At 41.8% G+C, this 13,573-nt stretch overlaps 1 protein-coding gene across 1 annotated transcript in view; it reads left to right on the top strand.

The window, feature by feature from the left end:
* Positions 1-13,573, top strand: part of LOC139413965 (ectonucleoside triphosphate diphosphohydrolase 1-like) — a 95,887-nt gene that overhangs the window by 50,709 nt on the left and 31,605 nt on the right. The window contains exon 2 of the mRNA XM_071161855.1: positions 8,137-8,261. Within this exon, the coding sequence (XP_071017956.1) occupies positions 8,137-8,261 (125 nt within the window). The remainder of the gene's footprint in view (positions 1-8,136; positions 8,262-13,573) is intronic.

Genomic DNA, 13,573 nt, shown 5'->3' with positions numbered 1-13,573 from the left:
TGTCTATGTTAGTTGCTTGTGTCAGCACAGTTCTTATGATAGCGTCACGGTCGTTTATTGTTGTTGTACAGTTTACTTCGTGTTTTTTGTCATCTATTAACTGATGCATTCACACCACGCTGCGCTTTGGTCCACTTCTTACGACGATCGTGACAAGTAGTTTAGTTGGAATAGGGTCCAGTATGCAGCTTGAAGGTTTAGAGGCCATGATTATTTTCATCATTGTGTCAAGAGATATAGTACTAAAACACTTGAGTGTCTCTCTTGATCCTAGGTCCTTGCAGAGTTGTGCAGACTCAGGACAACTGAGCTTTGAAGGAATACGCACATTTAAAGAGGAGTCTGTAATTTGCTTTCTAATAATCATGATCTTTTCCTCAAAGAAGTTCATGAATTTATTACTGCTGAAGTGAAAGCCATCCTCTCTTGGGGAATGCTGCTTTTTAGTTAGCTTTGCGGCAGTATCAAAAAGGAATTTCGGATTGTTCTTATTTTCCTCAATAAAGTTGGAAAAATTAGGATGATTGAGCAGCAGTAAGGGCTCTTCGATACTGCACGGTACTGTCTTTCCAAGCTACTCGGAAGACTTCCAGTTTGGTGTGGCGCAATTTCCGCTCCAATTTTCTGGAAGCTTGCTTCAGAGCTCGGGTATTTTCTGTATACCAGGGAGCTAGTTTCTTATGAGAAATGTTTTTAGTTTTTAGGGGTGCAACTGCATCTAGGGTATTGCGCAAGGTTAAGTGACATGTTGGACAAAACCCAATGAGTTGATGATGGCTCTGAAAGCTTTTTGGAGTGGATCTGTGGACTTTTCCATGTGAATATTAAAGTCACCAAAAATGTGAATATTATCTGCTATGACTACAAGGTCCGATAGGAATTCAGGGAACTCGATGAGGAACACTGTATATGGCCCAGGAGGCCTGTAAACAGTAGCTATAAAAAGTGATTGAGTAGGCTGCATAGATTTCATGACTAGAAGCTCAAAAGACGAAAACTGCATTTTTTTTTGTAAATTGAAATTTGCTATCGTAAACGTTAGCAACACCTCCGCCTTTGCGAGATGCACGGGGGATATGGTCACTAGTGTAGCCAGGAGGTGAGGCCTCATTTAACACAGTAAATTCATCAGGCTTAAGCCATGTTTCAGTCAGGCCAATCACATCAAGATTATGATCAGTGATTAGTTAATTGACCATAATTGCCTTTGAAGTAAGGGATCTAACATTAAGTAGCCCTATTTTGAGATGTGAGGTATCACGATCTCTTTCAATAATGACAGGAATGGAGGTCTTTATCCTAGTGAGATTGCTAAAGCGAACACAGCCATGTTTAGTTTTTCCCAACCTAGGTCGAGGCACAGACACGGTCTCAATGGAGATAGCTCAGCTGACTACACTGACTGTGCTAGTGGCAGACTCCACTAAGCTGGCAGGCTGGCTAACAGCCTGCTGCCTGGCCTGCACCCTATTTCATGAGAGTTAGAGCCCTGTCTATGTTGGTAGATAAGAGTTCGTCACTCCTCAGCAGGTCAGGCTTGGTCCTGTTTGTGGGTGAGTCCCAGAAAGAGGGCCAATTATCTACAAATTCTATCTTTTGGGAGGGGCAGAAAACAGTTTTCAACCAGCGATTGAGTTGTGAGACTCTGCTGTAAAGCTCATCACTCCCCCTAACTGGGAGGAGGCCAGAGACAATTACTCGATACCGACACATCTTTCTAGCTGATTTACACACTGAAGCTATGTTGCGCTTGGTGACCTCTGACTGTTTCATCCTAACATCGTTGGTGCCGACGTGGATAACAATATCTCTATACTCTCTACACTTGCCAGTTTTAGCTTTAGCCAGCACCATCTTCAGATTAGCCTTAACGTCGGTAGCCCTGCCCCCTGGTAAACAGTGTATGATCGCTGGGTGATTGGTTTTAAGTCTAATACTAATACGTTTTAAGTCTAACACACAACTCTCACATCCCCATTCACTTTGTACTATTCCCTAACACACTCAGTAATCTCCCTTATTACTCCATGTGCATCTTCAATGGTTCTCTTGTCGTTAGTTCCTATACACCTTATGTATCTTCCTATACATTTAAAATAACACCTGTTGCTGCGGGCCACGTAGACACTTCAAATATATGCCTACAGACAGCTGTCAGCGGGGGATGGTACCGTCACTTGCCCTCTCTCCAGTCTTCTCCTTAAGACTAGCTCTAGCCTTCTTCTTCTGTCATATGTATCTTCAACAGTTCCTCTCTACTCTCTACAGTCTCAGTAGTCTATGTAGTCACAGACAAGTTATATATAGTCTCTACAGTCGCCATAGTCTCTACAGTATCTAAAGTCTTGTAGCTATAGTATCTCAGTTTCCCTTTCTATAGTCTCAGTAGTCTATGTAGTCATAGATTCTATAGTCTCTATACACTTGCTGCATACATATAGAATGACACCTTGTGCTATTACTTGAATTAAGACTAGTTGTTCCTTTTTAAGTTTAATTTGATCATTTAATTTTTTACTTTTTTACACATTCATTTAAATTGACTTACTGAAATTCAGTTGCCTTGTCCCTCAATTGTTGTCGAATTACGTGTCTCCTCCTGTGCAGTTTAGAGTAAGTGTCTGGTCTGGACGGGTCCTTGTCATCTTTTGGTCAGATGGGAATTTCCCTCATAAAATGTGCCATTGATTTCTCTCGCAGACCCTCACTGGAATGCTACGCAGGCAGAATCAATCATCTAGTTGGTGATGCCAAATTGTCGTGGAAAATACCAGCAGGGACACCTAAAGTCAATCTTAAAAATGAATCATTCTTCATTACGAGCAAGCTGGGGAGGTTCCAACAAATTCCATGCACCATAGTACATGTCGGTCGGGAGCTCCGCCCGGGCATTCCCTTTAGTTCTCTCATATACTTCTTACACAGACAAGTTACAGTGCCTTGCGAAAGTATTCTGCCCCCTTGAACTTTGCGACCTTTTGCCACATTTCAGGCTTCAAACATAAAGATATAAAACTGTATTTTTTTGTGAAGAATCAACAACAAGTGGGACACAATCATGAAGTGGAACGACATTTATTGGATATTTCAAACTTTTTTAACATATCCAAAACTGAAAAATTGGGCGTGCAAAATTATTCAGCCCCCTTAAGTTAATACTTTGTAGTGCCACCTTTTGCTGCGATTACAGCTGTAAGTCGCTTGGGGTATGTCTCTATCAGTTTTGCACATCGAGAGACTGAAATGTTTACCCATTCCTCCTTGCAAAACAGCTCGAGCTCAGTGAGGTTGGATGGAGAGCATTTGTGAACAGCAGTTTTCAGTTCTTTCCACAGATTCTCGATTGGATTCAGGTCTGGACTTTGACTTGGCCATTCTAACACCTGGATATGTTTATTTTTGAACCATTCCATTGTAGATTTTGCTTTATGTTTTGGATCATTGTCTTGTTGGAAGACAAATCTCCGTACCAGTCTCAGGTCTTTTGCAGACTCCATCAGGTTTTCTTCCAGAATGGTCCTGTATTTGGCTCCATCCATCTTCCCATCAATTTTAACCATCTTCCCTGTCCCTGCTGAAGAAAAGCAGGCCCAAACCATGATGCTGCCACCACCATGTTTGACAGTGGGGATGGTGTGTTCAGGGTGATGGGCTGTGTAGCTTTTACGCCAAACATAACGTTTTGCATTGTTGCCAAAAAGTTCAATTTTGGTTTCATCTGACCAGAGCACCTTCTTCCACATGTTTGGTGTGTCTCCCAGGTGACTTGTGGCAAACTTTAAACGACACTTTTTATGGATATCTTTAAGAAATGGCTTTCTTCTTGCCACTCTTCCATAAAGGCCAGATTTGTGCAATATACGACTGATTGTTGTCCTATGGACAGAGTCTCCCACCTCAGCTGTAGATCTCTGCAGTTCATCCAGAGTGATCATGGTCCTCTTGGCTGCATCTCTGATCAGTCTTCTCCTTGTATGAGCTGAAAGTTTAGAGGGACGGCCAGGTCTTGGTAGATTTGCAGTGGTCAGATACTCTTTCCATTTCAATATTATCGCTTGCACAGTGCTCCTTGGGATGTTTAAAGCTTGGGAAATCTTTTTGTATCCAAATCCGGCTTTAAACTTCTTCACAACAGTATCTCGGACCTGCCTGGTGTGTTCCTTGTTCTTCATGATGCTCTCTGCGCTTTTAACGGACCTCTGAGACTATCACAGTGCAGGTGCATTTATACGGAGACTTGATTACACACAGGTGGATTGTATTTATCATCATTAGTCATTTAGGTCAACATTGGATCATTCAGAGATCCTCACTGAACTTCTGGAGAGAGTTTGCTGCACTGAAAGTAAAGGGGCTGAATAATTTTGCACGCCCAATTTTTCAGTTTTTGATTTGTTAAAAAAGTTTGAAATATCCAATAAATGTCGTTCCACTTCATGATTGTGTCCCACTTGTTGTTGATTCTTCACAAAAAAATACAGTTTTATATCTTTATGTTTGAAGCCTGAAATGTGGCAAAAGGTCGCAAAGTTCAAGGGGGCCGAATACTTTCGCAAGGCACTGTATATTTGCATGATTTACATTATTCATAATTAGTTCATCATTAACTTTTGGTTCATGCATGTGACTGACCAATACCTCACATGTCTTCTTCTTTCCATGCTGAGACCTTGAAACTGTGACACCCCTTTCTGTTCTCAAAACAATGTTCTGGGCATACAGCCAAATAGCTTCTACGGGTAGTGAGGATTCGACCCAGACATGATCAACCAGGCACTTGCATGAACCCAGTCTAAGTGGTTATTAGAAAAGCACAAACATAAAATGATCCTTTACAATAGGTTGCACCACAGTCAAATACCACCCTCCGCTTATGCTTCTAGGGAAGATATACCCTGTGGTCTGGAATATACCAAACTGTCTTGCTGCTGTTATTTTGTGAGTCTCTTGGCACTGCAAAGCCTTTGTCCAGGATGTCTGCATGAACTTGGTGTAGTCCTCACAGAACTGAGGATTCTTGCTGAGTTTCCTTTTCAGGTTGAGAGCATGCTGTACTGTCACACAATAGTTGTTTGGAAATTCAGCATCCTCATTCCTAAGCAGTAGGCATATGCAGTCGTGGCCAAAAGTTTTGAGAATGACACAAATATACATGTACATGTTCACAAAGTCTGCTGCCTCAGTTTGTATGATGGCATTTTGCATATACTCCAGAATGTTATGAAGAGTGATCAGTCAGGCGGGTGAACAAACAAAAACCCACAAATTCTGACAAACTCCAAGCATTGATTATGCAAGAATGGGCTGCCATCAGTCAGGATGTGTCCCAGAAGTTAATTGACAGAATGCCACGGCAGATTGCAGAGGTCTTGAAAAAGAAGGGTCAACACTGCATATATTGACTCTTTGCATCAACTTCATGTAATTGTCAATAAAAGCCTTTGACACTTATGAAATGCTTGTAATTATACTTCAGTATTCCATAGTAACATCTGACAAAAATATCTAAAGATACTGAAGCAGCAAACTTTGAAATTAATATTTGTGTCATTCTCAAAACTTTTGGCCACGACTGTACAGTGGGCTTCAACATTACTGGCACCCCTGACTGGCAATGCACAAACAATACTTAAAAAAAATATAAACAATCTAATTATAGAGATAAAATACCAAATTGTGAGAAATACTGTACTTTATTCATGTTTTAATGGAACCCACCAAAATAATTGATTGATTGAATAAAAAATCAATGTCCTCCAAATCAAGGTTTTACAGTCAAAGGCACCCTTAAAGATGATTGTAAATAACATCTACCAAAATTAAGCCAGGAATTAATTTGTACTTATTTAAGTTTATTTAAGTCTTAAGGAACTATAGTGAGCCATTACATCACTTCCTGTTTCACTAGGGTATAAAATGAAGTAACACGCATGCAATATCCCTTTGTCATCCAACATCATGAAGAAAACAATTTTATTTTCAGAAGCCTTTTGGCCTCTGCCTAACCTCTGTTCACCTCCGTATCTTGGCAACTGCAGACTAGATCTCTGGTGAATTGCTCCAAAAAGTACAGCCTGTCTTTGCTGTAAACACAGGTACACTAAGAGGTGGTAATGAGGACAACCTTTGCTGCTTTACCAGCATTTCAGTGATAGCTGGTTGGTGTAGCAGAATGTTGACAACAGTGCCCATGTTGTCAGCTCCACCCTGACCTGGGTTGGTAGGCCTTCCTCTCCTAGTTTGATGTTGCAGCTGCCTATCTTTTGGTCTTACAACAGGCTGTGTGTTAGTTGACCTACGATGAACAGAGCTGTATGTGGTGGTAGCACTTTCTTGCAACATACTACTTTGACCCTGGCCCTGTGCAGTATGCACAGACGTGGTGAACAAGGGGATACATTCAGTTTAGCACTTTTAGACGATATTTCAGCTTCAAGCTCTAATTCTTCCATTGATGATTTAAGTTGAGGCTCTTGTTCCTCCAATAGTTGTTTCCTTTTCAATGTTTCAACTTGAACCAATAAGGCTGCCCTTTCAGCCTCCAAATTGAGCCTGATATAAGATGTGGTGGATTGTCCTGAGCGCCTGCTGTGTTGTGACAAATTTCCACATTTTGATTAGATATTTGCGATACTGTCCCTTGGTTGGACCTCCGCATCAGTTTTGTTAGCAGCTGAGCATTGATGTGCTTCTTCCATCCATGTGTCCACTGTGGATGAAAAATAATCCAGTGTTGCTGTGTTTGGGCCAAACCATTCGACCTAATCCTTTTCTGCCTCCTCGGCTGGTAATAAAACCTTTATGGACTCATTGAGATCATTCAACTCCTTAACCAACTTTGAGGAATCAGTGAACATATTTGTGTAAACCAATTCCACATTTCCGTCATCACCCATAAACTGTGATCTCATTTATATTTTTAGTAAGTGCACCCAATTTAGCACTTCTAGATCATTACAATTTCTTAAGAATTTCAATTGTATCCATTTTAAAAGCACGTAACAGTGAACGATTAGCACATTATGAACACACAGCTTAATGAATGAGCCCAACACATGACGTCATCACAAGACACAACAGCCAATCATCAAAGCATACGATTTTCTCTCCGCTCCACAGCGAGTTCTCAACTCAGAGCGCGAATCCAAACAACAGAAGACACACACAATTCAAGCTCCACGAGCAATTCCAAGCTCCACAACTCTCAAAAGTTCCCCGAATTCATCCAACACCTCGAGCAGATTGAGCAATAGAAAGAGCAACTATACTTCATTCTCCAAAGTGACTAACGCGACGTCAAAGAGCTACAATAGAGTCAGTCACTTCTTCACTTGGAATATACAGTAGAGGCAATATCGGAATCCAATTCCAAACTTGCCTTGAGGCCACAGGTATGTGATGCCGTAGTCAGACGGGCTTCCAAAGCAACCACTGAACATGGTTTTGGGAATCCAAAGTTCCAAGTGTAAAAAGCAAACATTTATTTTCAGAACAAAAGGTAATTTCATAGGCTATAGTGCATCGTCAAAGCGATCAGATTTAAACTGTAAACAAAATGTGTAGACTCGTAGCAGCTTTCTTAGTGGTGTGGCGTGGCATAGCGGTCAAAACAATCTGGGAAAAGGTTTCCCCCCTTTTTCCCATGTTTCCCCCTGAGGCCTAGTAGATCCATACTGACAAACCTCAATAGGTAAAAGGAAGGCGAACATGGAGAAAAAGGGTGTGCCCAGGAAAGGTTCTAGTAGATCTAACACAAACAAATGAACAAACTACTTCCCTTGTTGAACCTACCTCTGGTTAGAGCATTAACTTGAGTTAATATGGACATTTACAACACATTTAGAACTAGTCCCTAGTTACACAACAACAACAACAACAGCAGCAGCAACAACAACAACAACAACAACAGCAACAACAACAGCATCAACATTAACACTCATAACCCTCCTGTCATCAATAATACAGATGTGACATCATCAGCAGCTGGTTGGAAAATGCTAACTCTCTCCAACTTTCCCTCTCTCTTCCTACCTCTTTCCCTCTCTCTCCTTCTCCCCCTCCCTCTCTCTCTCCCCCCTCTCTTCTCCTCCCTCTCTCCTCCCTCTCACTCTCTCTCCTCCTCTAACTCTTCCTCAGAGACGAAAGGAAAGAACGCTTGGTATAAGGCTGTGATCATCATCACTGTGCTTGGTATCACAGCGATAGTTGCCCTGGTGACAACAGCAGTATTGCAGAACAAGCCTCTCCTACAGAAGTACAAGGTACTATATGTGGTTGTTATGGCAATGAGGTACAATAAATGTTTTCAATAGCTTTTTCAGATTCTGTGGCTGCGATGGAAAAATCCCAAATATTGTAGACTATATTATGCATTGGTTGAAGCTCAATGTTGAATTTAAATCTCCCTACCATCACATTCCCCACCTCTCGTCATGAGCTGTACGTCCGTTACCAAGAACCACATACCGGATATCTTAACAGGGTCGTTGACAATTGAGTTTTCAGAGTATTTTCTGCACCTATCTAGCTCACATTTTAGACGTCGGATTAAAAACGAGACTGTAGCATCCATAAAGTGACCATAGGATTAAAAAAATGTCTGATGGCAGGCCTCCCGGGTGGTGCAGCAGTCTAAGGCACTGCATCGCAAGGCTTGAGGCATCACTACAGCCCCGGGCTCGATCCCAGGCTCACAACTGGCCATGACCGGGAGACCCATGAGGCAGCGCACAATTGGCCCAGTGTCGTCTGGGTTAGGGGAGGGTTTGGCTGGCCGGGATTTCTCTGTCCCATTGTGCTCTAGCAACTCTTTGTGGTGGGCCGGGTGCCTGCAAGCTGACCACAGTTACCAGTTGGACAGTGTTTCCTCTGACACATTGGTGCAGCTGACTTCTGGGTTAAGCGAGCAGTGCAGCTTGGCTATCTAACTTTGTCTCTCCCAAGTCTGTAGGGGAGTTGCATGGATGGGACAAGACTGTTACTACCAGTTGAGGAGAAAAAAAGAGTTTAAGTTTTTAGGTGCAACACGTTTTATTAAATATATAATTTATCGCTCTCACATGCTCATTTCTGTCCATGAAGAACCAACGATGTGCTACTTTTTTGTAAAAAAAATTACATTGCTAACATCTTCAGCTGAATCTCAGAGTTCTAAAACCGGGACCAGCTACTCGGTTCCTGCGTAACAGCAGCAGCTAGCTGTAGCAGGTGAGCAGCTGTAGCTAACTAGCTAACAACAGTCGGACGAGAAGCAAGCTACAAGCAAAGGAAGCTAGCTAGATAAGTCATCTGTGTAAAAAAAAATCAGAGCACAAACAACAAGCTTGTGAACGTCCTATTATAGCCAGTTAGCTAGCCAACTAGCCAGTAAACAGTAACCACAAGCCAACGAGACTGTGCCATACAGTGCCTTCAGAAACTATTCACAGCGCTGGACTTTTTCCACATTTTGTTGTCTTACAGCCTGAATTTAAAATGGATAACGTTTAGATATTGTGCCACTGATCCATACACAATATCCCACAACGTAAAAAGTGGAATTTTTTGTTTAGACATTTTTACCAATTTATTAAAAATGTAAAGCTGAAATGTCTTGAGTCAATAAGTCTTTTACCCCTTTTATGGCAAGCCTAAATACATTCAGGAGTACAAATGTGCTTAACAAGTCACATAATATATGTATATTTTTTCTTCACATAATACGTTGCATGGACTCACTGTGTGCAATAATAGTGGCTAACCAGATTTTTGAGTGATTACCCCATCTCTCTACCCCACACATACAATTGTCTGTAAGGTCCCACAGTGGAGTAGCGAATTTCAAGCACAGAATCAACCACAAAGACAAGGGAGTTGCAAAGATTCAACCAAAAAGACCATGGAAGTTTTCCAATGCCTCGCAAAGATGGACACCTATTGGTAGATGGGTAAATATAAGCAGACACTGAATATCCCTTTGAGCATGGTGAAATTGTTAATTACGCTTTGGATGGGTGATTCAATACACCCACTCACTAAGAGGGTTTTCTAAATAAGCATCGACCAGTGTGTTTTGCTCCGGGTAACAGAGATGACCAGTTTACAGAGGAGTATAGAGAGCAGTGATGTGTCCTATAAGGAGCATTGGTGGCAAATCTGATGGCTGAAAAGTAAAGACATCTAGCAGCTCGTGACCACCCTTACCTGCCGATCTATAAATTACATCTCCGTAATCTAACATTGGTAGGATGGTCATCTGAATCAGGGTTAGTTTGGCAGCTGGGGTGAAAGAGGAGCGACTACGATAGAGGAACCCAAGTCTAGATTTAACATTAGCCTGCAGCTTGGCTATGTGACCGGCACGATTCGGGTCTTCTGTAGCAAATTTTGAAATTGTGTTTTTTAGTTTGCATAAAGGTAGAGAGTCAGAGCTAAAACATGTATATCATACACTACAGTTGAGGAACAATGGGAAAGTAATTCTGCTTTGAAGGTTAATAAACTTGTAACCTCACTTTTGAGAAAATGGCCCTTGAATGTTTTGGTACACCTACTGGAGAGCTCTTCTTTGTCTACACCCCAATTAAGCATCATTCACACCCTCTAAAGCTTTAGCCCCACTGTCGTGGAAATTTCCTGTATTTACCAAATCATGAGAGCAAAACACACACAAGTCAGAGTTATCATAAAGTCAACCTTTAATTACAGTGCCTTGCGAAAGTATTCGGCCCCCTTGAACTTTGCGACCTTTTGCCACATTTCAGGCTTCAAACATAAAGATATAAAACTGTCTTTTTTTGTGAAGAATCAACAACAAGTGGGACACAATCATGAAGTGGAACGACATTTATTGGATATTTCAAACTTTTTTAACATATCCAAAACTGAAAAATTGGGCGTGCAAAATTATTCAGCCCCTTTACTTTCAGTGCAGCAAACTCTCTCCAGAAGTTCAGTGAGGATCTCTGAATGATCCAATGTTGACCTAAATGACTAATGATGATAAATACAATCCACCTGTGTGTAATCAAGTCTCCGTATAAATGCACCTGCACTGTGATAATCTCAGAGGTCCGTTAAAAGTGCAGAGAGCATCATGAAGAACAAGGAACACACCAGGCAGGTCCGAGATACTGTTGTGAAGAAGTTTAAAGCCAGATTTGGATACAAAAAGATTTCCCAAGCTTTAAACATCCCAAGGAGCAATTTGCAAGCGATAATATTGAAATGGAAGGAGTATCAGACCACTGCAAATCTACCAAGACCTGGCCGTCCCTCTAAACTTTCAGCTCATACAAGGAGAAGACTGATCAGAGATGCAGCCAAGAGGACCATGATCACTCTGGATGAACTGCAGAGATCTACAGCTGAGGTGGGAGACTCTGTCCATAGGACAACAATCAGTCGTATATTGCACAAATCTGGCCTTTATGGAAGAGTGGCAAGAAGAAAGCCATTTCTTAAAGATATCCATAAAAAGTGTTGTTTAAAGTTTGCCACAAGCCACCTGGGAGACACACCAAACATGTGGAAGAAGGTGCTCTGGTCAGATGAAACCAAAATTGAACTTTTTGGCAACAATGCAAAACGTTATGTTTGGCGTAAAAGCAACACAGCTCATCACCCTGAACACACCATGCCCACTGTCAAACATGGTGGTGGCAGCATCATGGTTTGGGCCTGCTTTTCTTCAGCAGGGACAGGAAAGATGGTTAAAATTGATGGGAAGATGAATGGAGCCAAATACAGGACCATTCTGGAAGAAAACCTGATGGAGTCTGCAAAAGACCTGAGACTGGGACGGAGATTTGTCTTCCAACAAGACAATGATCCAAAACATAAAGCAAAATCTACAATGGAATGGTTCAAAAATAAACATATCCAGGTGTTAGAATGGCCAAGTCAAAGTCCAGACCTGAATCCAATCGAGAATCTGTGGAAAGAACTGAAAACTGCTGTTCACAAATGCTCTCCATCCAACCTCACTGAGCTCGAGCTGTTTTGCAAGGAGGAATGGGAAAAAAATTCAGTCTCTCGATGTGCAAAACTGATAGAGACATACCCCAAGCGACTTACAGCTGTAATCACAGCAAAAGGTGGCGCTACAAAGTATTAACTTAAGAGGGCTGAATAATTTTGCACGCCCAATTTTTCAGTTTTGGATTTGTTAAAAAAGTTTGAAATATCCAATAAATGTCGTTCCACTTCATGATTGTGTCCCACTTGTTGTTGATTCTTCACAAAAAAATACAGTTTTATATCTTTATGTTTGAAGCCTGAAATGTGGCAAAAGGTTGCAAAGTTCAAGGGGGCCGAATACTTTCGCAAGGCACTGTATATGAGCTCCATCACAACCCTGTGACTCTCAGATCAATTCAGTGTCTATCAATGAATTCTCTGAGAGTCCCTTACACATTGCAACTGAGATCCTTTATAGCAAAGACACACATAGTCAGACAGCATTGGCCATAATTTATCGTTCAGCTTTGTCTCCTAAACTATGTTCTTTTCACAAACTCAGAACCATAAAACAAATCCTCATATCAACAGGCATATATCACATGCCCCCTCCTTGACAAGATCACAGAGACACATTGACTGGCACACAGACATTGTGGAGCCAAGAGAAACACGCTTGACCTCTCCCCTCTCTGCGGCCCAAGTAACTTAGTCCTGACAGAGAACAGATGACTGCAACCCGGCCACAGTATTATACAAACACAAACATTCTGATGAGAAGTAACTTACACACATGTAATGAATATAAAACATCTTACCTATGTTACCAACTAATTCTGATTATTGCCCAACACCCACCCATCTCTTTAAGGATTCACCTGTGAGGCTGTGTACTAAACAACCAAAGATTTCAAGACTAAATGCTGGTTTATTCTACGGGTGTGTTCATAAATGTAATCTGGAGTGTGAGAGTGTGCTCTGGTTGTTGGTAAACTCAGAGCGTTGTCAGATTGTCCGTTGGTAAATTCAGAGCGTTTCGCTCTCGGAGCGTTCAGAGCACACACTGGACGCTCTGGCCGAGGAGTAGGGTTAATCCGAGCGTTCTGACCTAACAACAGCAGTCAAGCACCCAAGCTAACGGGCTAATGTTGGCTAGCTACCTCCAGACACAAAATACTCGCCTTAGCAGAGCTGGTTAGGCTATGTTATCCAGAGTGTTGGTGACTGCAACTGTGCTGCTGGCAACAATTGAATTACGCTTTTTGTCAACGTTTACTGACACCGGCCATATTCAAATCAAATTTATTTATATAGCCCTTCGTACATCAGCTGATATCTCAAAGTGCTGTACAGAAACCCAGCCTAAAACCCCAAACAGCAAGCAATGCAGGTGTAGAAGCATGGTGGCTAAGAAAAACTCCCTAGAAAGGCCAAAACTTAGGAAGAAACCTAGAGAGGAACCAGGCTATGTGGGGTGGCCAGTCCTCTTCTGGCTGTGCCGGGTGGAGATTATAACAGAACATGGCCAAGATGTTCAAATGTTCATAAATGACCAGCATGGTCGAATAATAATAAGGCAGAACAGTTGAAACTGGAGCAGCAGCATGGCCAGGTGGACTGGGGACAGCAAGGAGTC

Source organism: Oncorhynchus clarkii, chromosome 1 (assembly GCF_045791955.1).
Source record: "Oncorhynchus clarkii lewisi isolate Uvic-CL-2024 chromosome 1, UVic_Ocla_1.0, whole genome shotgun sequence".
In the NCBI taxonomy this organism is placed as follows: Eukaryota; Metazoa; Chordata; class Actinopteri; order Salmoniformes; family Salmonidae; genus Oncorhynchus; species Oncorhynchus clarkii.
Note: the sequence above shows the minus strand (reverse complement) of the source record. Positions and strands in the feature narration are given on the sequence as shown.